Source organism: Rhinoderma darwinii, chromosome 4 (assembly GCF_050947455.1).
Source record: "Rhinoderma darwinii isolate aRhiDar2 chromosome 4, aRhiDar2.hap1, whole genome shotgun sequence".
Taxonomy (NCBI): Eukaryota; Metazoa; Chordata; class Amphibia; order Anura; family Rhinodermatidae; genus Rhinoderma; species Rhinoderma darwinii.
Genome location: NC_134690.1, coordinates 154,096,614 through 154,122,523, shown reverse-complemented (window position 1 = coordinate 154,122,523; position 25,910 = coordinate 154,096,614). Strand labels below are relative to the sequence as shown.

Below are 25,910 nucleotides of genomic sequence, written 5' to 3'. Positions count from 1 at the left end.
ACTATTAATGTAAGGCACATGGAGGTTCAAAATTCATAATACCTTGTGCTTCACATTAATAAGTGAAAGAAAGCAGTTTTTTTATTTTATAACAGAGTAAACACGAATGACGCTATAAATGTGTTATTACGGTCGTGACAATACCGAATGTGTACATTTTATGTAGCGAGACTTATTTTAATGTTTATTGTAATGTGTGTATGTGGTTTTTTTTATTTAACATTACTTTACTATTTTTTTACTTTTAAACTTTAACCAGTTCAGGACTGGGCTATTTTGAGCCACCGTTTAGCCCTTTTTAGCACGTGTTAGTTAAATGGCTATAACTTTTCTATTTGTTGGGCTAACGACGTGATTTTTGCGAAGTTTTTTCCGTAGACAATGCAGGTTTCATTTTGTATCGTTTTTATAAACACCTTTTTTGCTATTTTAGAAGTTTTATTCATAAAGTTTGAAAATAATAGTAAAAAAATAAGCTTTTTTACGTTTCAGCTATTTTTTTGGGGTAATAACATAGTTTTACCCTAAAATAGACCTTTTATTTGTAATCGTCATTGTCTACCGTAAATTTTTATATATTACATGTCTATATTAGGGTAATTGGGTCAGCGCTAGCGTTACAACAATGATTGGCGGGGGGGGGGATGTTTTTTTTTTGGGGCTGGGTATTTTATGTGTATTTATTATTTAATTTTTTTTGCTCTTTACTTTACTATTTTTTTATTACTATGGTCTATCCCTCAAAAGGTCAAAAAAGACCTTCGGGGAACTTTATATATTTTTTTTCTTTCTTTTACACCATCTTTTCCAATGTAACTGGAGCTGCACAGCAGCCCCAGTTACAGGGGAAATCAGCCCTCTCATAGTGACGATTGTCACGAATAGGGCTGCGCTGGGTCTAGTAAGACCCAGCAGCAGTCTGTCAGTAACGGCACCCGGCGATCATGTGACCAGTCAGATGATCACCGGGACCAATAGAGACAGAGCCGCTGCTGCTGCCTCTATTCATATACACAGCGATCATTGAGCGCTGTGTAAAAAGACATCGGAGAAGACAGAAACAGCGAAAGCTGCTTCTATCTTCTCCTCAGGGTCCCCGGCAGTCACTGACAGCCGGAGACCCGACATTCAGCTGCCCGATCGCGCAGGCAGCAAGTGAAAACCCGAGCCGTAAAAAGTCTATGGCTCGGGTTTTAAGAACCCTGACCGCTGGCCGTGAAAATACAGCCAGCGGTCGGGAACCAGTTAATGTACTGGCATAGATCTACATGCCAGTACATTAGCCTGCGTACGGATAGTACACAGGCAGTTGTTAGGACATATAACCTTATTCATGGTCAGAATTCACCTCATTCAGCCGCAACACAGAGTGGCTGAACGGGGTTTAGGGGGTCCCGTTCTGGAGATAGGTGCGGGTCCCAGAGGCGGGACCCACATCGATTTGACATTTATGACATATCCTGTGGATATCCTCAGAAAAAGCTTGGTTGAGCATGGTTTCTCAGACGGAATCAATAGCGCAGTCGACTGCGCTATTGATTCCGTCACAAAAACCTGCCGAAATGGTGACAAACGGAAACCATCAACAATGTTTTCGTCGCCATTGATATCAATGGGGATACAAACGGAAGCTAAGGTTTCCGTTTGACTTTCCATTGAGGGGTTCCACCACGGAAACCTCAGACGGAACCCCTGAACGGAAAGCGAACTCTGATATGAACCGGCCCTTAGAAAACCTCAAATAGTGACACTAGAAGTGTATCGTTAAAGAGAACCTGCTTGCTCTCCTGACATGTCTGTTTTAGTTAATACTGATATTCTCTATGAAACAATTTTTTTGTAGTATCTTTCTTAAAACTTTGCATTGTGCTTTTCCTCTGTTATTCCTCCTGGAAATGTAAGAATAAATTGACAACTGAGTGTTATTATTCCCCTTTTCAGAGGGGTTTGTCCCCAGTCTCACTCTGTCAGCACTGATTGGTCAATGTCAGTCTGTGTAACACCCAGTTGTCAATTTATTCATTCACGTTTCTAGGAAGAATAACAGGAACGCACAACGTAGACATAAAAAGATAGATGCTCCAGAATTGTTTATTCATAGGGAAGTCAATTATTTATTAAAGCAGACATGTCTGGTTTTTATTTTTAACTGCCACACAACAGAACATGTTTTCTGTGACACACGGTACTTAAAAATTATATTCATACCATTATTATACATACCTGGATGGTGAGCTGTTTTGACAATAAGGCCCCAATTGTGTTACACATAGAACCGAAAAACCCATATATGCTCCAGAACACAGATTCTTCATAGCTGAATTTCCGCTTGAACCTCAAGTAGACATGTCTAAAAGATACATACCGGTATATTAAAATAACGGCAAGCAATAATACTGGCGATTTTTAAATACTACTGAAAAACTAATATTATTATAGACCAGACTTATTGATCTGTGGAGCGATCTTCTCACTTTAATAAAAGCAGCAATTTCTATTTCATTATTTAATGGGTAACAAGTTAGTGTTAAAGGGGCTTATTTATTTAAAGAATAGGAAAGGGTACAGTTTTCTAATATACATGTATTAGAAATTCTGCTCACATACTATTGTTATATCAGTGTAGTAGGCCCGTCTCTTCACAGTAGAACGGTATAATCCGTAGGGCCTGTGAGTTCATTTGGTCTGGCCCGACCACACTCAGACCGCGTCATTGGCTATTTGGCTCAAGTATGACGGCGGTCAGAGTGAGGTTGGGGAGTTCCAGCCCGAGAGTGGACCAGCCCGGTCACCTGACCCGAGACAGTGACGTGAGGTCAGGTGACTGGACTGGTCCACTCCCGTCACAGCATGCCCCGCTGGGTCATTCCCTCCTAGGCTCTGTCCCCCCTATTCACTCACATTTAAAAGCAGACGGAGCCAAATATGGCGGCGGCGGTCTGAAGTTGTTGCGCGTCGGCCCAAGAGTGGAGCAGTCCGGTCACCTGATCCGAGTCAGTGACCTGAGGTCAGGTGACTGGACTGGTCCACTCCCGTCCTAGCACGCAGGATATGTCATAAATGTCAGAAAGATGCGGGTCCCACTTCTGGGACCCGCACCTATCTCTAGAACGGGGCCCCCTAAACCCCGTTCTACCTCCCTGTGTTCTGGCTGACTTCCGACCATGAAGAAGAAAACAGCATAGCTCACTGTAGTTTCGGAAACAGCGTAACTTGCACGCTTCGCTGCTTCTGTAACTGCCATTCACTACTATGGGAGTTACGGAAACTACGTAGCTCAGCGAGCCACTCGGTTTTCTTCTTCATGGTCGAAAATCAGTCAGAACACAGAGAGGTAGAAAAGGGTTTAGGGTGGCCCCGTTCTAGAGATAGGTGGGATCCGTATCTACCTGACTTTTATGACATATCCTGTGGATATGTCATAAATGTCTAATGGGAAAACCCCTTTAAGCAAGTCGGGACAAGCTCCTTTTCAAAACTTACCATTGCAAAGAGTCGATTGCGCTCTAGACTGACTGACACGGTAGCAACATCATCAATACCGGCTAACATCGCACGCCTCACCGAAGAGAAGTCGTTCCAGCCATCACATTAGGGGTGAGTTAATTCAATGTTTGACCATATATAGCAGGCACATTTTTAAGTTGATAATTTTGTATGGCATGCGAATGATTTTATAAATATCCTAAGTGAATAGAACAAATGGTGGAATAATTATGAGCTACTTCACCCTGTGTGTATTTACTTGTATAAAACGGGTGCCTGTCTCTAGGTGATATTCTCATTTTTGTAATAAACTAAATTGAAAAAAACCCCCCAAAAAAACAGAGGAGACAGCGAGAACAATGTCACAAAGACTGACAGACAGGATGCTGCTGTATGTAGTCATATTTAATACTCCTCAGTAAAATACTATTTACCAGATCATATACCTGAAGGTCAGTGGTCACATGATGTGCGGGTGGTGGGTCACATGATGTGCGGGTGGTGGGTCACATGACTGACGCCATCTTTAGTCCATTCAGTTATTCTATGGATGCATTATTATGGGCGATACCAGACAAGGGCAACTGCACCGTTACAGAAAGGTATGCGATCATCATTTCTAATACATGTATATTAGAAAAGCTTAAATAAATTAAACATAATAAAACTGGACAACCCCTTTAAGGCACTGTTCACATCAGCGTTGCTTTCCGTTGAGTGGTACCATTGGGTTAACCCCTCAACGGAAATGCAAACGGAAACCTTACATTCTGTTTGCAGTGATCTAAACGGTGACGGAAACTTTGCTAATGGTTTCCGTTTGCCATCGTTGTGAAAGGGTTCCGTTGTTTTCAACGGAATCAATATCGCACAATGTGAACAGGCCCTAAGTCTGTTATTAATACCGCTCCAATATTAGACGGGAGGCCTACCAGCCTCAAAGCTCTCATAATTCCAACCAACTACAAATATGTACAGTAATATCTCCAGTTCATTTGCAATAAATGACATCTGCAGTATAAGCAGATAACCTAAAATATTTATTTATTTTTAATAAATTTTTTCCAAATGGCCATCATGTTTTATGGGGATACTAGTAGCCGGTCCTCCTGAAATCAGATACTGCCAAGAAGAGATGACTCAATGACGGATGTCCAGGATGGAAAAACAATAAGGCCACTGAACTGAAGTCAACACGCACACCTAGTAATGCAAATATAGTACAGTCTAGTAACGAAGGCCGGGTCACACAGAGTTTTTTGCAGGAGGAAAATATGCCTCAAAATTCCGTTTGGAATTTTGAGTCAGATTTTGCTCTGCATGCACACCGATTTTTGCGACGTTTTTCACCTGCGGCCATTGAGCGCTGCGGGAATAAAACGCTGCAAAATACACTTTCTCTGCCTCCTATTGAGGTCAATGGGAGGTCAGAGGCGTAAACGCCCGAAGATAGGGCATGTCCCTTCTTTATCCCGCGAGCCGGTTTAATGTCATAGTGTCATAATGATGGCGGCTGCGCGAAAATCACACAGCCACGCATCATATGCTGCTGACACACGGAGCGGTTATGGACCTTTTGCGCGTGCAAAACGCACACGCTCGTGTGAATCCGGCCTAACCATGCAGTTTTTGAGGGTATGGTCACAGCCATTGCTAGAAGCAGGACCATCGGAAATAGTTTGAGATAATTCCATTTGTGACTTCTGGACTCGTGGTGAGTTACTGATATAATTGTACAAGGTTAGGCCTCATTTACACGAGCGTAATATACGCGCGTGCGACGCGCGTGCTTTTCACGCGTGTCGTACGCACCTATATTACTCTATGGGGCAGTGCAGTTGATGCGTGAATTTTGCGCAGCGCGAGTGCGTTGCGTAAAACTCACGACATGTTCTATAATCGTGCGTTTTTCGCGCATCACGCACCCATTGAAGTCAATGGGTGCGTGAAAACCATGAAGGTCGCACGGAAGCACTTCCGTGCGAACTGCGTGATTCACGCAAGAGCTGTCAAACTGAATGTAAACAGAAAAGCACCACGTGCTTTTCTGTTTACAAACATCCGAACGGAGTGTCTTAGACATGAGCGAACCGAACTTTACCGGGTTCGGCCGAACTCGTTTTGACCGAACCCGGCAGGAGACAGTCACTGTGCAGGGTGCTGAAAGAGTTAAACTGGTTCAGCACTCTGGACAGTGACTTCCGATTCCAATATACGTGAACGTGTAAAAAAAAAAAAGTTCTGACTTACCGATAACTCCCGGCTTCTTCCTCCAGTCTGACCTCCCGGGATGACAATTCAGTCCAAGTGACAGCTGCAGTCAATCACAAGCCAAGCACAGGCTGCAGCGGTCACATGGACTGCCGCGTCATCCAGGGAGGTGGGGCCAGATGTCAAGAGAGGCGCGTCACCAAGGACGCGTCACCAAGGCCGCGTCACCAAGGCCGCGTCACCAAGGCAACGGCCGGGAAGTTCTCGGTAAGTACGAACCTCTTTTTTTTTTAAACAGGTTGCTCGATATGGTGATCGGAATGCACTGTCGAGGGTGCTGAAAGAGTTACTGCCGATCAGTTAACTCTTTCAGCACCATGGAGTGACTGACGTCGACTAGCCTCATCTCTATGATGGCGGCTGGCGAAAATCACGCAGCCGCACATCATACACGGATGACACACGGAGCTGTGAAGTGCCTTTTGCGCACGCAAAACGCTGCGTTTTTTGCGCGCGCAAAACGCACACGCTCGTGTAAATGAGGCCTTAGAACTGGCAAGGGACGATTGATTACCATGAAATTGTATTAAAATGCAGCGGTTTAGCGAAATTGTGTGAAAACACACCAAAACCAAAGATTGATTATCATTATAAGGCCTTGTTCACACAGTGCAGATTTTGCGTGTATTTTTTAAACCACACAAAAGAAATATATAAAAAGGGAAGGCATTATAGATCTGCTCTCCTGGATCCAATTCTAGTTTTGGCTTATAAAAAGACATGCAAAATCTTCAGCAAATCTGCAGTGTGTAAACAAGGCCTTATAATGATAAGCAACATACGTTCCTTCTTTTCAAAGACTGATTATCACTTATTGAAAAATATAATAATATTACAGGTTAGGAGTGCTAGATTCTGGAGAGAGAACATTGAACCAGGGATTTATGATGATTGTCATATTTGGAGTCAGGGAGGAATTTTTCCCCTAATGAGGCCATTGGCATCTACCTCATGGGTGGATGCAAATTGCGTAAACGCTGCGGAATTCCCGCAATGGGATTATGTGCGGAAATTCTGCAGAATTTACAGTAGCAGCAAAGTGAATGAGATTTAGAAATTCTCATGCCCAAGCTGTGGAAAAAAAAATGCAAAACCCCCGCCGATTAGCAGCTTTGAAGGGGCTCGTACGAGCACCCCTCCTTCCCCTATCTGCTCATACTGTGAATCCCCAACACACTTGTAGCGGAAATTCACAGTATTTCAAGTGAAGGGGAGAAGACGTAAGGAAGAACATATGTTGTTTATCACTTCTTGAAAAATATAATAAGTTTGTCGGTGATTCACAGTACAAGCAGTGAAGGGGAAGCAGTGCTGGTATGAACGCTGTGGCCTTCGGAACAGCTGATTGGCAGGAGTGCCGGGTGTTGGACCCCCACCGATCAGAAGTTGATCGCCTATCCTGAGGCTAGGTCATTGATTTCTTATAACTGGACAACTCTCTTTAACCCCTACGCAAACCATGACGTAATAGCACGTTGTGGTGCGGGGGGGGGGTGATGTTTGGAGCGGGCTCATCCGCTCCATACACAGCGGGTGTCAGAATTGTATTACAGCTGACGCCCTGGCTGATTCCGGCAGTTAAAACCCTTAGATGCTGCGATCAATCGCAGCATCTAAGATGCCCCCCTCTGACAGCTCGAGATCAGGAGGTGCCGATGGTTGTCATGGCAGCCCAGGGGCCTTATGAGGGCCCCTAGTACTACCTTTCTTGCTAAGCTCTGCCTCTGGCAGTGCTTAACAGGAGCCTGTAAAAATGACAATATACTGCAATACATTATAAAACAAAGATCTCACGAGATCACGCTATGAATGACAGCAGTAGCGATTAAGTCCCACACAAACTTTACCGAAGTGTCGGGAGTGTGAATAGACATGGCGTCCTGGCTGGTGGTGATGTCTATTCACTCTCAAGACACTTCAGTAAAGTTAATGTGGGTGTATGTGACAGCACAGCGTGATCTCACGAGATCACGCTGTGCGGAATACAAATGGACATGAATGGAGAGAAGTGTATGACGGTGATTGGTCACTGATTGGTCAGCGTCATACACTACTCTGCACTACGCCCAGTTGGTCAAAAGTAAAAAAATGCCTAGTTGGTCATTAAGAAACTAATTAGCATAAAGCTAAAATTGCTCATAACTTCCTCATCAATGATCGTTTTTCTAAATAAAAACCACTGTTATCTACATTACAGCGCCAATCACATTATGTAGAAGATAGGGCACTTATAATCTGGTGACTGAGCCTCATTAATCTAGGGGTGTAGCTATAGGCGGTGCATAGGTTGCCGAAAAGGTCTCTCTGCTTCCTATGAGGAGACCACTATTATTATTTTGCTGGATTCAGTATTTTGCTGCGGCCAGAGTTTACGTAAGGCTATGTTCACACAGAGTTTTTTGACGCAGAAACCGCGTCGCAAAACTCGTCAAAAACGGCCCGAAAATGCCTCCCATTGATTTCAATGGGAGGCGGAGGCGTCTTTTCCCACGAGCGGTGAAACCGTCTCGCGGGAGAAGGGACATGCCCTATCTTCGGCCGTTTACGCCTCTGACCTTCCATTGACATCAATGGGAGGCAGAAAAAGCGCATTTCACAGCGTTTTATGCCCGCGGCACTCAAATCGGCGTGCAGGGAGAGGAAAATCTGCCTCAAACTTCCAAATGGAATTTTGAGGCAGAAATTCTGCCTGCAAAAAACTGTGTGAACATAGCCTAAGGATGGGTTCACACAACCATGTTACGTCCGTAAAGTACGGAACGTATTTCGGCCGGAAGACCCGGACCGAACACACTGCAGGGAGCCGGGCTCCAAGCATCATAGTGATGTACGATGCTAGGAGTCCCTGCCTCGCTGCAGGACAACTGTAATCATGATTACAGTACGGGACAGTAGTTCCACGGAGAGGCAGGGACTCCTAGCGCCGTACATCACTATGATGCTAGGAGCCCGGCCCCCTGCAGTGTGTTCGGTCCGGGTCTTCCGGCCGAAATACGTTCCGTACATTACGGACGTAATATGGTCGTGTGAACCCAGCCTTAAAGTCTATAGAAAAATATAAAAAGCACTACACAGCTGCATTGGTTTGCAGTGTTTTTGGGCAATGGAACGTTTTTGTGGTCAGTGGCAGTTTTTTTCCAAACACACATGCTCTGGGTATGGCGTTTTTCACGTAAACTTTTATTTAGGTACACCAAATAACAAAGCGCCACTAAAAACACCATCAAAAACGCATGTTACATTTTAATCATGCTGGTGGTTTTTGATGCAGTTTGTTGCCAGACAAAAAAAAAAAATCTGTATGTGTGAAGGAGACTTGAAGATGTGTAATAGGACGGTGCTTCAAGTAACCGCCACTGCTATAAATGGTATCTAGCGCAAATGGAAAATGTTTAAAAAAAAAAATATCAAATAGAATTAAAAACGCCATTACACATCTCATAGCACAGAAGATTATATATATATATACACACACACAGAGAAGTGTTTGCTCAAGTATGTGGGTCAGAAGTGACTACATTCACCACACCATACTAGCAACTTAACCCCTTTGCTGCCACTATCTCCCTCTATCTACACTGCCTGTTTAACAGACGGAAGTCTTATCAGGTGAACGATCCCTGCAGGAGGAGCAGCCAAACAAAACAAAGAAGGAACAGGCGACATTACAGGGAGAAGGAGGTGAACCAGAACAAGCAGGACAGCAGCCAGAGCCCGAACGACACGCAGATCTTCTCCTCAGCGAAGCAGGCGATCAGATAGTCCAGGTTCCACAGGCCGGGGTCACGACCCTCCTTCACGGTGACGTTTCCCGCCCCGTCCATGTTACCCCCTCAGCACCTGGTATGAGGGGGCAGCGTGCAGCGAAGTGTATGCCTGTCACTGACATATACCTGTGTGGATGCTTCCAGGCTATAGAGCTGAGGTCTGCTCCACCTGTGCATCCTGGCCGCGCCCCCTGCCCTGCCATAAAAACTCTGCTGATCCTAGTACTCTCAGCCTCAATTGAAACAAACGGGATCCTGATCATGACATTGACGCCTCCGTTCACACTAGCGGTTTTCTCTAGTGTCAGATACAATATCCCTGTTTTTGTAGTATTTAGTTTTTATTTTCTAAAGCAAATCTATGTATGACAGCAGACAAACATGATGTAATCGTAGCCCTAGGGCTCATTGCCACAGCAGAGTCCAGTGCATGGCCGGCCTTAGCTATGTTCGACCAGTGCGGTCGCACAGGGCGCCAGCCGCCACACGGCAAGAGGGGCTTCAGCGGGTGTGTGTATCCCCGCGCCGTTGCAACCAGGGCCGGCCCTAGGATAGATGGCGCCCTGTGCGAAATGATCTTTCGGCGCCCCACCCCATCATTAAAAAATAATGGCCCATAAAAAAAATTATAATGACCCTTTAATGCCCCCATACAGTATAAGGCCTCATTTACACGAGCGTATTATACGCGCGTGCGACGCGCGTGCTTTTCACGCGTGTCGTACGCACCTATAATAGTCTATGGGGCTGTTTAGACGATGCGTGAATTTTGCGCTGCGTGAGTGCGTTGCGTAAAACTCACGACATGTTCTATATTCTTGCGTTTTTCACGCAACACGCACCCATTGACTTCAATGGGTGCGTGAAAACAACGCATGCCACACGGACGGTCCTGCGTTGCATGCGCGAAAATCACGCAAGAGCTGTCAAAAGGATGAATGTAAACAGAAAAGCACCACGTGCTTTTCTGGTTACAAACATCCAAACGGAGTGTCAAATTAGAGATGAGCGCACCGAACTTCACCGGGTTCGGCCGAACTCGTTTTGACCGAACCCGGCAAAAAATGTTCGGGTACGCGACGACAGGAGACAGTCACTGCCCACGGTGCTCAAAGACTTAAACTGTTTCAGCACCATGGACAGTGACTTTCGATCACAATATACATATACGTGTAAAAAAAAACAGAAGTTCGGACTTACCGATAAGTCCCGGCTCCTTCCTCCAGTCCGACCTCCCGGGATGACAATTCAGGCCAAGTGACAGCTGCAGCCAATCACAGGCCAAGCACAGGCTGCAGCCAATCACAGGCTGCAGCGGTCTCATGGGCCTGCCGCGTCATCCTGGGAGGTGGGGCCGGATGACAAGAGAGGGACGCGTCACCAAGGCAACGGCCGGGAGACCGGACTGGAGGAAGCAGGCAGTTCATGGTAAGTTTGAACGTCTTTTTTTATTCACAGGTTGGTGTATATTGTGATCGGCATTCACTGTCGAGGGTGCTGAAAGAGTTACTGCCGATCAGTTAGCTCTTTCAGCACCTTGGACAGTGACGGGCGTCGACTACCTCATCTCTATGATGGCGGCTGCGCGAAAATCACGCAGCCGCGCATCATACACGGATGACACACGGAGCTGTCAATTGCCTTTTGCGCACGCAAAACGCAGCGTTTTTTTGCGCGCGCAAAACGCACACGCTCGTGTAAATCCGGCCTAATAATAATATTTAATAATATAATATATTACAACCCCTTCAAGGACACAGTATTTTGTCCTCTAATTGTGCCCACAGTATTATGCCCCCTGTAGTACCCCTACACAGTATAATGTCCGCTTAGTGGCCCCCACACAGTATAGTGCCCCCCTGTAGATTTTGCCATATAGCCTCCCTGTAGACAGTGCCATAATCCCCCACCTCCTTTTTGTAGATCGTGACATACAGCCCCCACCTCCCCCTTGTAGACAGCGCCCCCAAACAAAAACAAAAATTGTACTCACCTAGGCCCCGTTCACATGACGAACTGAGCTGCTCCATGACGGGACCCTAGTACAGAGTTTCCCAACCTTTTCGGACTCGAGGCAGCACTGGAAAAACAAGCATTGCAGACTCTATGACCGTGGATTCCACTCCAGGAGAAGCCAATGACGTCATGGACATAGACGACAGGAGCTTCTCCTGGAGTGGAATCGATGGTCATAGAGTCTGCAACGCTGTGGACGGGGATTCCGCCTCAGGAGTTTTCCCTGATGTCACTGTCCATATATGGACAGAGGCATCAAGCAGCGCTCCAGGACCGGAATCCCCGGCCACACGGGGATTCCGCTCCTTCAGGGAGCTACGGTGGCGCTATCTTTACTGGAAGGAGGGGGGTTGCTATCTACAGGGGGGCTGTGGGCTGTGTGGCACTACCTACAAAGGACAACTGTGCAGGAACACACACAATACCCAGCTTTCCCGGGTATGAAAAAAAAGTGTGGAAATAAACGAAGATATAACTTTTATTTTATCTAGCTAAAAGGATTAATCCTTTACTCAGACTAAATAAAAGTTATAACTTTATTTCCACACATTTATTTGATAGCTGGGAAAGCTGGGTATTTTGTCTGCTCCTGCACAGTTGTCCTTTTTTGAATGTCTTTTGCCCGCCAGCTATCGGTCATTTCGTAGTCCATGCACTACCTACCAGGGGGCTGTGGGCAGTGTGGCACTACCTACCAGGGGGGGCTGTGGGCTGTGTGGCACTACCAACCAGGGGGCTGTGGGCTGTGTGGCACTACCAACCAGTGGGCTGTGTGGCACTACCTACCAGGGGGCTTTGGGCTGTGTGGCTCTACCAACCAGTGGGCTGTGTGGCACTACCAAGCAGTGGGCTGTGTGGCACTACCAACCAGGGACGGAGCTGTGGGCTGTGTGGCACTACCAACCAGGGGGCTGTGGGGCACTACCAACCAGGGGGCTGTGGGCACTCCCTACCAGGGGTCTTTGCGACACTTCCTACCAGGGGGCTGTGGGCACTCCCTACCAGGGGGCTGTGCGGCACTCCCTACCAGGGGTCTTTGCGACACTTCCTACCAGGGGGCTGTGCGGCATTCCCTACAGGGGGCTGTGCGGCACTCCCTACAGGGGGCTGTGCGACGCTATCTACAAGGAGGCTGTGTGACGCTATCTACAAGGGGGCTGTGTGGCGCTACCTACAAGGGGGCTGTGTGGCGCTACCTACAAGGGGGCTGTCTGGCGCTACCCACAAGGGGGCTGTCTGGCGCTACCCACAAGGGGGCTGTGTGGCGCTACCCACAAGGGGGCTGTGTGGTGCTACCCACAAGGGGGTTGTGTGGTGCTACCCACAAGGGGCTGTGTGGCGCTACCTACAAGGGGGCTGTCTGGCGCTACCCACAAGGGGCTGTGCGGTGCTACCTACAAGGGGCTGTGTGGCGCTACCTACAGGGGGAATCTGTGAGTGGGGGTCTGACGGTAATTTTACTGTGAGTGGGGGGTTGATGGTCATTTTTCTGTGAGTGGGGGGCTGATGGTCTTCAAGTGGTTTCCACCTCTGATCTCCAATTGAAATTAATAGGAGGCAGAAGATACCTGCAGCGCCCGTTTGGAGCTTTTTTTCCTGCGTCTTTTGCATTCGCTTCAACAGCTTAAGAAAAAACACCAAAAAAAGGTCACACAACGCTGTCAGTTGCTGAAGGAATTTTGAGGCAGATTTTTTTTGCCTTACAAAAAACGTGTGTGAACATGCCCTACGAGTGGAGTGTTTGTTCTTAGCTGTTTTCTGTCTTTCTCAAAAAAAATTTGGTAGGGGGGCCCTGAGGAAATTTTGTTTTTCCAGTGCTGCCTCGAGTCCGAAAAGGTTGGGAAACTCTGTACTAGGGTCCCGTCATGGAGCAGCTCAGTTCGTCATGTGAACGGGGCCTAGGTGAGTACAATTTTTGTTTTTGTTTGGGGGCACTGTCTACAAGGGGGAGGTGCGGGGACTGTATGGCACGATCTACAAGTGGGAGGTGTGGGACTGTATGGCACTGTCTACAAGGGGGAGGTGGGGGACTGTATGGTACTGTCTACAAGGGGGATGTTGGGGTACTGTATGTCACGATCTACAAAAAGGAAGTGGGGGATTATGGCACTGTCTACAGGGAGGCTATATGGCAAAATCTACAGGGGGGCATTATACTGTGTGGGGGCCACTAAGCGGACATTATACTGTGTAGGGGTACTACAGGGGGCAAAATACTGTGGGCACAATTAGAGGACAAAATACTGTGTCCTTGAAGGGGTTATAATATATTATATTATTAAATATTATTATTATACTGTATGGGGGCACTAAAGGGGCATTATAATTTTTTTTATGGGGCATTTTTTTTTAATGATGGGGTGGGGCGCCGAAAGTTCATTTCGCACAGGGCGCCATCTATCCTAGGGCCGGCCCTGGTCCAGTGGATGGAGCCTGAGCGAGCCAGTCCTGTAAGATATTCTCTGCTAGAAACATTGCCACAATTTGTCTTTTAGTTGGACAATTGTAATAAATCGGAGCTATACGGAAATACGGTAGAAGCATCATGGACCTCTATGACCGTTCTATTATGGCTCTGTACGAAACCAAACCGCAATACGACCGTTTGCGCGAGCCCTAGGATCATGTAGACGTTTTCATCCGCAGATTTTACCTTATTCGTTTTAGTTGAAATCCGTGGTTAACATCACTTGCATTTCCTCAACAGAATGATTTGAAAATCCGCAGGTTGTTCTGATTTCCGCATGGATTTTTTCTGCTACATGTGGATGGGGTTTTGAAAAAACCGTAGCACATGTATTGTGCTGAAAATCGCAGCAGATTTTTGGTGCGGAATCTGTGTGGCCAGAACATCTGATTCTGGTATAGTAGTAAGGCTCTAGTCACACCGATGTGTCCTTTTTAATACAAAAGTAAAAAGAAAAATATTGGCGAAAATATTCCTTCCAAACATAAACACCAAATGCAGTGTGAATTTAGCCAAAGTTAGGCTATGTTCACACGGAGTATTTTGGGGAGGAATATCTGCCTCAAAATTCCATTTGGAACTTTGAGGCAGATTTTCCTCTCCCTGCACGCCGATTTTCGCGGCGATTTTCGCGCCGTTTTTCGCCCGCGGCCGTTGAGCGCCGCGGGCATAAAACAGCGCGAAATACGCTTTCTCTGCCTCCCATTGAAGTCAATGGGAGGTCAGAGGCGGAAGCGCCCGAAGATAGGGCATGTCGCTTCTTTTTCCCGCAAGGCAGTTTTACTGCTCGCGGGAAAAAGACGCCGACGCCTCCCATTGAAATCAATGGGAGGCGTTCTCGGGCCGTTTTTGCCGAGTTTTGCGACGCGGTTCCCGCGTCAAAAAACTCGGCAAAATACCCCGTGTGAACATAGCCAGTTTTTTGCAGGAGGAAAATCTGCCTCAAAATTCCATTTGGAATTTTGAGGCAGATTTTCCTCTGCCTGCACGATGATTTTAGCGGCGTTTTTCACCCGCGAAATCGAAATACGCTTTCTCTGCCTCCCATTGATGTCAATGGGAGATCAGAGGCGTAAATGCCCAAAGATAGGGCATGTACCTTCTTTTTTCCACAAGCCGGTTTTTCCGCTCGCGGGAAAAAGATACCTCCGTCTCCCATTGAAATCAATGGGAGGCATTTTTGGCCGTTTTTGGTGCGTTTTCTGAAAAAACTTGTCAAAAAACTGTGTGTGAACTGGCCCTTTCAGTGGTTTTGGTACCTGAATATTTTGTTGGCAAAGACCAAAGACTTTACTGCTAGAAAAGATCCTATTGGAGGCAGATAGTGGAAATCTCTGCTTTTTTCCTCTGCTTTGTTCACACTGTTGTTAGGGGATCCACTAGTAGTCGCCTTTGGCAGTTCCAACTTTTTTGACGGCAAGAATAACGCAGCATTCCGCACTAATATTGCTGTCAAAATGACAGTCAATGGGATCCGTCAGGCACTGTTTGGATCGATTTTAGGGCAGGTTCCCACGGGTCGGATACGCTGCGTAAAAATCACGCAGCATATCCGACCTGGAACCTGCAGCACTTTCTGTCCGAAAAGTCGCACCACGTTGTGGTGCGGTTTTTCTGATGGAATTTCCGCTGCGTAAGAAAGATGTTCATACTTACTCCCTCCCTCTTACGATGATGTTGCTGGCCATGTGACACTGCAGCCTGTGATTGGCTGCAGTGGTCCCATGGGATGAAACGTCATACCAGGAGGCCAGACTGCAGGAAGGACACCGTCCTGGGTAAGTAGGATTTTTTTTTTCCCCGTAGTTGCGAATACGCTGCAAAAGTCGCAACACTTGGCTTTCTGTTGCAGGTTTTGGATCCCTATTGAATTCAATGTGGGAAATCCGCAGCAATCAACAAAAACGCAGCATAAGTTGACGTGCTGCAGAATTAAATTCTGCTCCGCAGGTCACTTTATTAACGTTTACGCTGCAGGTCTTTTTCCCGCAGTATGGGCATGAGATTTTAGTAATCACATCCACTTTGCTGCTACTGTAAATGCTGCAGAATTTCCGCACAGAATTCCGTTGCAGAAATTCCGCAGAGTTTATTCTACGTGGGAACCCTGGCCTTACGACGGATCCGCCACAACACATTTGTGAACAGTAAGGCCGGATTCACACGAGCGCTGCACATCTCGGACGTGAAAAACTGCAGTTTTTCCCGTCCGAGGTGCATCCGTGTTCTGCACTGCGGGATGCGTTAATACGCATCCGCCATAGATTAGAGTCTATGGGGGGATGCGTGAAGTGTGAAAAAAAAGGGCATGTCCTATTTTCTCACGGACCCTTCACACGGTCCGTTGAAACAACGGCCGTGTGAATGGCCCCATTGAAGAACATTGGTCTGTGTGACGGCTGTTGTTTAAATGGCTGTCACGCGGACGTATACCACGTTTATGTGAATTATGTCTAAGGGCAGATTCACACGAACGTTGCGTTTTTGCGCGCGCAAACAACGCGGCGTTTTGCGAGCGCAAAAACCATTTGACAGCTGCGTGTGTCATGCGTGTCTGATGCGCGGCTGCGTGATTTTCACGCAGCCGGCATCATAGAGATGAGGCTTGTCAACGCCCGTCACTGTCCAAGGTGCTGAAAGAGCTAAATCTTTCATCACCCTCGACAGTGAATGCCGAACACAACAGCGAAAAACCTGTAAAAAAAAAAGATAAAGTTCCTACTTACCGAGAACTTCCCGGCCGTTGCCTTGGTGATGCGTCCTTGGTGACGCGTCCTTGGTGACGCGCCTCTCTTGACATCGGGCCCCACCTCCCTGGATGACGCGGCAGTCCAAGTGACCGCTGCAGCCTGTGATTGGCTGCAGCCTGTGCTTGGCCTGTGATTGGCTGGAGCTGTCACTTGAACTGAAGTGTCATCCCGGGAGGTCGGACTGCAGGAAGGAGACAGGAGTAATCGGTAAGTTAGAACTTCGTTTTTTTTTTACAGGTTCATGTATTTTGGGATCGCAAGTCACTGTCCATGGTGCTGAAACAGTTTAACTCTTTCAGCACCATGCACAGTGAATGTCTCCCGACGTCGCGGACCGGAAATTTTTTTGCCGGGTTCGGCCAAAACGAGTTTGGCCGAACCCGGTGAAGTTAGCTTCGGTTGTCGGGGTTCGCTCCTCGCAAAGACACTCCGTTTGGATGCTTGGAAACAGAAAAGCACGTGGTGCTTTTCTGTTTCCATTCATCCTTTTGACAGCTCGTGCGCTGTTTCAGTCTGTTCGGACGGAATTGCTTCCGTGCGACCTGCGTGGTTTTCACGCACCCATTGACTTCAATGGGTGCGTGATGCGTGAAATACGCAGAGTTATTGAACCTGTCGCGTATTTTGCGCAGCGAACAAACGCTGCGCAAAATACACGGACTGTGTGTACTGCCCCATAGACTTCTATAGGGCATTGCGTGCCGCGCGAAAACCACGCGGCCTACACGCTGCCAAATCACGTTCGTGTGAATCCCCCCTAAGGGTGAGTTCATACGTAGCGTATATACTGCAGATTTTCCGCAATGAATTTTGTTGTGGAGAATCTGCAGCATAATACAGAAGCAGCAGAAAGGATGAGATTTTAACAAATCTTATCCACACGCTGCGTAAATGCTGACCGGATAAAACGCTCAGAAATTGACCTGCGGTGCGTTTTTTTTAAATCCGCAGCATGTCAATTGTATTTGTGTAATCGCTGCTTATTTTTTGCGGGTTTTCCCCATTGAATTCAATTGGGAGGTAAAACCCGCAACAAATGGCATATGTTGCGTTATTTTGCGTTGGAAAAGCAACAATTCTGCCGCAAAAAACGCAACTCAAAATAAAAAACTTATACTTACCCAGGAATCTGTGTTTCTTCATCCAGGCCGGCCTCCTGGGATGATGTTTCATCCCATGTAACCCCTGCAGACAATCACAGACTGCAGTGGTCACATGAGCTGAAACGTCATTCCAGAAGACCCGTCTGCAGGACAGCGGAGAGACGTGTCGCCACCGTAAGTATGAGGGTATGTTCACACGCTGAGCCAAAACCGTCTGAAAATACGGAGCTGTTTGCAAGGGAAAACAGCCCCTGATTTTCAGACGTTTTTTGAGCAACTCACGTTTTTCGCAGCGTTTTTCGAGGCGTTTTCGCGCCGTTTTTTCTGCCGTTTTTGGAGCTGTTTTCAATAGAGTCTATGAGAAAACGGCTCCAAAAACGTCCCAAGAAGTGTCCTGCACTTCTTTTGACGAGGCTGTAATTTTACGCATCGTCTTTTGACAGCTGTCAAACGACGACGCGTAAATTATAGGTCGTCGGCACAGTACGTCGGCAAACCCATTCAAATGAATGGGCAGATGTTTGCCGACGTATTGGAGCCGTATTTTCAGACGTAAAACGAGGCATAATACGCCTCGTTTACGCCTGAAAATAGGTCGTGTGAACCCAGCCTGAAACTTTTTTTTTTTACATTCAGTTTTCCACAGCTGACATTCCGGCCGAAAAACTGCATCAAAATTTGGTGCGGTTTTTCAGCCGGAAGTTCCCTGTGGCACACAGGGCGGATACGCTGTGTGCTGTTATGCAGTGTATCTGACCTGTGTGAACATACCCTAAAGGAGTTTTGTAATCGTGCCTGGAAGGTTCGGAGGTCTCCACTTCATTTACATCACCTTTTGTATTTTTGATGTATCTTCTGTGTGGAACATGACACAAGGCGATGCCGGCACAGAGAAAGGAGGCCGCGAGTCTCAGCAAGCTCTCACTGCATGGAAATGGTAAAGCGTGTGTAATGTTTGTATTCGCTGACGCCTGTATACTCTGATGTCATCTGTGTGCACACAAATATCAAGTTACAGTCCTGATTCAGCTTGTCGAAGCACCCGGATTCCCTTACTCTGCGGATTTGTTCCAGAAATTTCTGCGTCTTATTATCGAGTTGCTTCTGCGACATGTTCAGGGATTTTTGCAAGCCCCATTGACATGGATGGGACAGTCGCCGAAATTTCTATAAAAAGTCTGCTACATGTGTATATACCCATAACGCTCATGCACACGCAGTAGTGTCAAGAATGGGAATGGATCCTGTCACGTGTTATTAGAAAAACACTTTCCAGATTACACATGGCCGTAACCGATCCTGTTCTTGGCCCTCATCATGTGGCTCACAGACTATGTGCATGCGTCCTTGGTCTTGGGATACATGGCAGCTTAGTCCAGGAAAAAGTTGCAGTCACTCACAATGCAAGTTCAATTCCCTATGGGGAACAATCATCGCCTTACAACGATCGTAAAATTTTTGACGCAGTTATATTCTCGAAGAACCTGCAGGGAAGTGGAATTATCTTATGCTGCGCCATCCGTTTAATAAATTCTGCCGGAAGTCATAACCAATATACAGCCACACTGCATTGGAATACATAGCGCTGTCGTGGAAATCCATCGCTCAAAATATATTATACTGAAATTTATACGAGTCCAAACAGACTCTCAAGGCCAGACCCCATTAGTCAGTATCCTAATTAGGATATTTCACCGATATATATCGAGAGAGGAGAAGAAAACACACAGACACGCTGATATGTTCAAAAATACTCCTCTGAAGGATTTCAGACTCAGGCCTCATTTACACGAGCGTGTGCGTTTTGCGCGCGCAAAAAAACGCAGCGTTTTGCGTGTGCAAAAGGCACTTGACAGCTCCGTGTGTCATCAGTGTATGATGCGCGGCTGCGTGATTTTCGCGCAGCCGCCATCATAGAGATGAGGCTAGTCGACGTCAGTCACTGTCCAGGGTGCTGAAAGAGTTAACTGATCGGCAGTAACTCTTTCAGCACCCTCGACAGTGAATTCCGATCACAATATACAGCAACCTGTGAATAAAAAAAAGACGTTCATACTTACCAAGAACTTCCTGCTTTCTCCAGTCCGGTCTCCCGGCCGTTGCCTTGGTGACGCGTCCCTCTCTTGACATCCGGCCCCACCTCCCTGGATGACGCGTCAGTCCATGTGACCGCTGCAGCCTGTGATTGGCCTGTGATTGGCTGCAGCTGTCACTTGGACTGAATTGTCATCCCGGGAGGTCAGACTGGAGGAAGAAGCTGGGAGTTATCGGTAAGTCAGAACTGTTTTTTGTTTTTTTACACGTTCATGTATATTGGGATCGGAAGTCACTGTCCAGGGTGCAGAAACAGTTTAACTCTTTCAGCACCCTGGACAGTGACTGTCTCCTGACGTCGCGTACCGGAATTTTTTTGGCCGGGTACGGTCAAAACGAGTTTGGCCGAACCCGGTGAAGTTCGGTTCGCTCATCTCTAAATTCTGACACTCCGTTTGGACGTTTGTAAACAGAAAAGCACGTGGTGCTTTTCTGTTTACATTCAGTTTGACAGCTCTTGCGCGAATCACGCAGTTCGCACGGAAGTGCTTCCGTGCGGCATGCGTGGTTTTCACGCACCCATTGACTTCAATGGGTGCGTGATGCGCGAAAAACGCACGATTATAGAACATGTCGTGAGTTTTACGCAACGCACTCGCGCTGCGCAAAATTCACGCATTGTCTGGACTGCCCCATAGAGTAATATAGGTGCGTACGACACGCGTGAAAAGCACGCGCGTCGCACGCGCGTATATTACGCTTGTGTAAATGAGGCCTCAAACTGTTAAACTGAAATTCAGAAGGGGTGTAGGCTTGAGGTAAACCAATCAGAGACAATGTAACAATATTTGTTATTCAGTAAAAAGCATACAATAAAATACATCCCAGATACATCATTATAATTCTTCACACATTAGGTTTTGCAGGTGTCTTATCTCTTTTTTACAGAATATTCTCGTGGAGATGGGGGAGACCTTCCCACACAAATACTTGCCACCCTCCCATCTCCCTCCCATCTCCCTCCCTGTCCATTCCTTACCAACTTCGCATGGGAACCAAGGTCAAAGATAAAACATACGAAATCAACATTACTTGTATTAAAGGAACAATGACTTTTCTATTCACTACAAAAGAACCAAGATGGGAACTCCAGACAAGATGGCTGCTGCACGAAACGAAATCATTTAAACATTATCATCACTTTCACATATTACATATCTTAGTAATTCGGCATCCTGCTTGATAATTCATAATGTAATTTCATACAGAGAATATAAGCAAATAAATCATCCTTCACAGCGCACACTAGTTTAACCCCTTTTAGATATTTTTTATTTAAGCTGTTTACGTCCTAAGGTCTTGTTCACACAGCGCAGATTTGCTGCAGATTTTGGCAATAATTTTCAAGTCAAAACCAAGAACGGAACCTAAACAGAAGCAATATATAAAGAAAGGCCTATTCGGTCTGCTCTCCTGGATTCAATTCTGCTTTTAGTTTAAATAATGCAAGTAAAATGTGCAGCAAATCTGCACCATGTGAACAAGGCTTAAAACATTCCTCTGTTCGAAGAAACTAATTTAAAGGGATTTTCTGTGACTTAAAGAGGACCTGTCATGTCCCCAGAAAAGTTAATATTACAGGGCGGCTTAGGTTCACGCGCCATTGTTGCTGGGCATTGGAGACTACCCAGTTGTCATTTTATTCATAAATAAGCATATCAGCCGTCGACCGGGCTGATTGCGGGGGAACGGGGGCAACTAGAAGCATCAAATAAACCAAGCGGGAATCGGGTAGAAGATTAACTTTTCTGGGGACATAATATGTCTTCTTTTAACTATTTACTTTTAGAACCCTATGATCTAAGTTTGGCTCAGGAGAACTGTGGACGGTGTTGGGTTTGTGACTGTAAGGGTATGTTCACACGGCGGGGGTCCGTAACGGCTGAAATTACGGGGATGTTTCAGCCTGAAAACATCCCCGTAATTTCAGCCGTACCGGCATGTGCAGGCACTTGAACGCCGCGTCCATTACGGACGTAATTGGCGCTGCTATTCATTGGAGTCAATGAATAATGGCTCCAATTACGGCCAAAGAAGTGACAGGTCACTTCTTCTACGCGGGCGTCTATTTACGCGCCGTCATTTGACAGCGGCGCGTAAATATACGCCTCGTGTGAACAGACAAACGTCTGCCCATTGCTTTCAATGGGCAGATGTTTGTCAGCGCTATTGAGGCGCTATTTTCAGACGTAATTCGGGGCAAAAACGCCCGAATTACGTCCGTAAATAGGCCGTGTGAACATACCCTAAGGGTATGTGCACACCTTAACTGCAGTTACGCCTGAAAACACGGCTCAAATACGTCGGCAAACATCTGCCCATTCATTTCAATGGGTTTGCCGATGTACTGTGCCGACGACCTGTAATTTTACGCGTCGCTGTCAAAAGACGGCGCGTAAAATAACAGCGTCGTCAAAGAAGTGCAGGACACTTCTTGGGATGTAATTTGAGCCGTTTTTCATTGACTTCAATGAAGAACAGCTCCAAATTACGGCCGTAATTGACGCCTCGCAAAACGCGAGTACGAGCAATTACATCTGAAATGCAGGAGCTGTTTTCTCCTGAAAACAGCTCCCTAATTGTCGATATGATGTGCACATACCCTAAGGGTATGTTCACACTGCCTATTTTTGGCCGTTTTTCGGGCCGTAAACACCCGAAAAACGGCCGAAAAGTTGGAAGCAGAACGCCTCCAAACATCTGCCCATTGATTTCAAGGGGAAAACGGCGTTCTGTTCCAACGGAGCGTTTTTCACTGCGTTTTTTGGCGTGTAAAAAAACGGCCGCGAAAAAGAAGTGCAGGACACTTCTTGGGACGTTTTTGGAGCAGTTTTCCATAGACTCTATTGAAAAAAGCTCCAAAAACGGCTGTAAAAAACGCCACGAAAATCCCAAGTGGCACAAAAAACGTCTGAAAATCAGGAGCTGTTTTCTCTTGAAAACAGCTCCGTATTTTGAGACTATTTTGACTCTGCGTGTGAACATACCCTAAGAGTATATTCACACGCAAACTCCCAAAACGTCTGACAATACGGAGCTGTTTTCAAGGGAAAACAGCTCCTGATTTTCAGAAGTTTTTTAAGCCACTCGCGATTTTCGCTGCGTTTTTTATGGCCGTTTTTGGAGCTGTTTTCTATAGTCAATGAAAAACGGCTCCAAAAACGTTCCAAGAAGTGACCTGCAGTTTTTCGCGGCCATTTTTTTACGCGCCCGTTTTTCAAAACAGCCGCGTAAAAAAACGGCCCATCGGAACAGAACTCAGTTTTTCATTGATTTCAATGGCCAGATGTCTCTCTTTATGTTCCATTTCTGTTTTTTGCTCAATGCATGCCATACTATGGAGGTACTCCCCTAAGGGCGGATTCACACGGACGTGATTTGCGTGCGTGCAGCCCGCGTTGTTTTCACGCACCACGCACAGACCAATAGAAGTCTATGGGGCAGTACAGACAGTCCGTGTTTTTTGTGCAGCGTTTGTCCGCTGCGTACACAGCGCGACAAGTTCTATATCTCTGCGTTTTTCGCGCATCACGCACCCATTGAACTCAATGGGTGCGTGAAAATCACGCATGTCATACGGAGGCACCTGCGTGGAACGTGCGTTTTTCACGCCGGAGTCGTTGTCTCTATTCTAATTAGTTTGACCTAACTTGTTCAAACCAGCAGAAAAGCAGGAAGTTGTTGATAGGCCAGGTTTGAAAAGAGAACAGACCATACTCCTGCAGGACAAGCAACTTGCAGCCATGCCACGCCACATGGATGTGGAGAAGCTAATCATTTTAGTTCAGGAGCGCCCAGAGGTATGGAACACCCATGCAGAGTCATACCATGACTGAACACTCAAGGAGGTGGCATGGGAGCATATTGCGGAGGCGCTGTTCGAGCAGGATTGGGCCAAGAGCACCTGCCGCGACCGTCAACGCATTGGTGAGTCGATGTCTGTATACATGTAATGTGATCCATATTCACTAGTGTGTCCCTGTGGTAACAGTTCCTCTCATGGCCAACGTTTCGGTTCAGTCGCAGCTTTAGCAGCTTAAAGTAATGTCTGTTCATCTATGTAAGTGTCGTCCTGTCGTTTCTAAGCAGTGCCTGTGTGGGCAGTAACATCATGTGTGTTCATTGAATGTTGTGTTCATTCTACAGTGGATGATGTAAAGAGACGGTGGCGAAGCAACCGCGACCAGTTCCGCCGTGAATATGGTTCCAGCGGGCGCAGCGGAGATGGTGCCACCAGGAAGCGCCGCTATATATACTATGAGCAGCTGCTGTTCTTGCGTGAAATCATGGATATGCGACAGTAAGTAATCGACGTTTCCCCTTTTTGCAAACGTGACCTCGCAGAAATGTCATATACGTAAAAGATGGTGGGTTTTCCAACAGTAAAATGTGATACTCAACTCTCGTGTCTATTATTCTAGAACTAGCGACAATCTTGACGACTCTCAAGAGGAGGCACGGCCAGAGTCGTCTCAGGCGTCCGCCGCTCCCCTGGTGACCCTAACCCCGGAACCCACCGCAGAGGAGCCTGCCCCAGTAGCCTCGGCGCCAGAAGCGGGCCCACCTGAGGAAGTGGCACCTATGCCTGCAGCACCCCGACGCAGACGGCCACTGAACCCGTCCGCAGGTGCACAGGTGGACGCTTGTGTCCTGGACTACCTGCGCCGCGCCGCAGATGAGGACAACTGCGATTTTTTTATTTTATTTTTGTCGCAGCATGGCCCCTTTAATGTGCCGGGTACCGTAGCATAGGCTGGGGCGCCTCCAGTCCAACATCCTGTTGCTGATCGACAGTGCTACACCCCCGCATAGTCCAGGGCGGTGCTTCACTGCAATAGAGCAGTGGCGTACTGTCCCTGTGCCCTTGCCGGGGGTCCATTTGCCTGGGCCCTCACAACCTGCCCCAGCCATATTGCATATGCTGCAATATGGTCCAGGGCCAAGCCACTTGGCCCCTGGTCCGATGGCTGGCCCTGACCCTCACTTACCTCCCTACTCCCGACCTGCCCCAACCTTTCAGCCTCCCATCCAGCATCACGGCTACCAGCCCCAGTATCAGCACCACTATGCTGCTCAGGACCATCCTCCTCAGGGCCGTGGACAGCATAGTGCTGCTCACTGGCGTAGCTATAGGGGTCGCAATTGCGACCGGGCCCCGAAGCCAGGGGGGCCCACGGCCCCCCCGCACCACATCAATAAAAAGTTACTATAGTAACTCGGGCCGCGGGCCCCTGTTACTATAGTAACATACTTTACTTACCTTCCTGGTTCCGGGTGGCAGCGGAGGTCCTGACGTCAAGAGCTGTGCGCAGCGCATGACGTCACAGCGCTATGCGCCGCGCACAGCATCGCGACGACAGAACTCCCGCCGCGGCCGAAGAGGAAGGTAAGGTTAGCCCTGACTGGCGGCGTCCGACTCCCGGGACCCGCCAATCAGCTGTTTTGAAGGGGCCGCAGCACTCGTACGAGAGCTGCTTCCCCTTCATTCCTGTCACTTCATTCCGGTCACACTGTGAATCGGTGTCGGTGATTCACAGTATGAGCGAGTAGTGAAATGAAGGGAAGCAGCTCTCGTACGAGTGCTGCGGCCCCTTCAAAACAGCTGATTTGCGGGTCCCGAGAGACACATCAGCTATTGATGGCCTATCCTGTGGACAGGCCATTAATGTTTAGGGACTGCACAACCCCTAAGCCTACGATGTATCAGGCTTAGGGGGCCCATGAGACAGGATCATAGATTGTGTGATCCTGTCTGCTGGGCCCTGTATCTAAGCCAATCACATGGTAGGCTTAGATACATGGCCCATGTGTGATGCTGTCTGCTGGGCCCTGTATCTAAGCCAATCACATGGTAGGCTTAGATACATGGCCCATGTGTGATCCTGTCTGCTGGGCCCTGTATCTAAGCCAATCACGTGGTAGGCTTAGATACATGGCCCATGTGTGATCCTGTCTG

At 47.3% G+C, this 25,910-nt stretch overlaps 1 protein-coding gene across 1 annotated transcript in view; it reads right to left on the bottom strand.

The window, feature by feature from the left end:
- The window catches only part of TMEM44 (transmembrane protein 44), a 47,365-nt gene extending 37,655 nt beyond the window's left edge, over nucleotides 1–9,710 (bottom strand). Inside the window, exons 1-2 of the mRNA XM_075864062.1 lie at nucleotides 9,427–9,710; nucleotides 2,224–2,350 (exon numbers count right to left, since the gene is read on the bottom strand). Of these exons, the coding sequence (XP_075720177.1) occupies nucleotides 2,224–2,350; nucleotides 9,427–9,581 (282 nt within the window). The 5' untranslated portion in view covers nucleotides 9,582–9,710. The remainder of the gene's footprint in view (nucleotides 1–2,223; nucleotides 2,351–9,426) is intronic.
- Nucleotides 9,711–25,910: the final 16,200 nt, after the last annotated feature.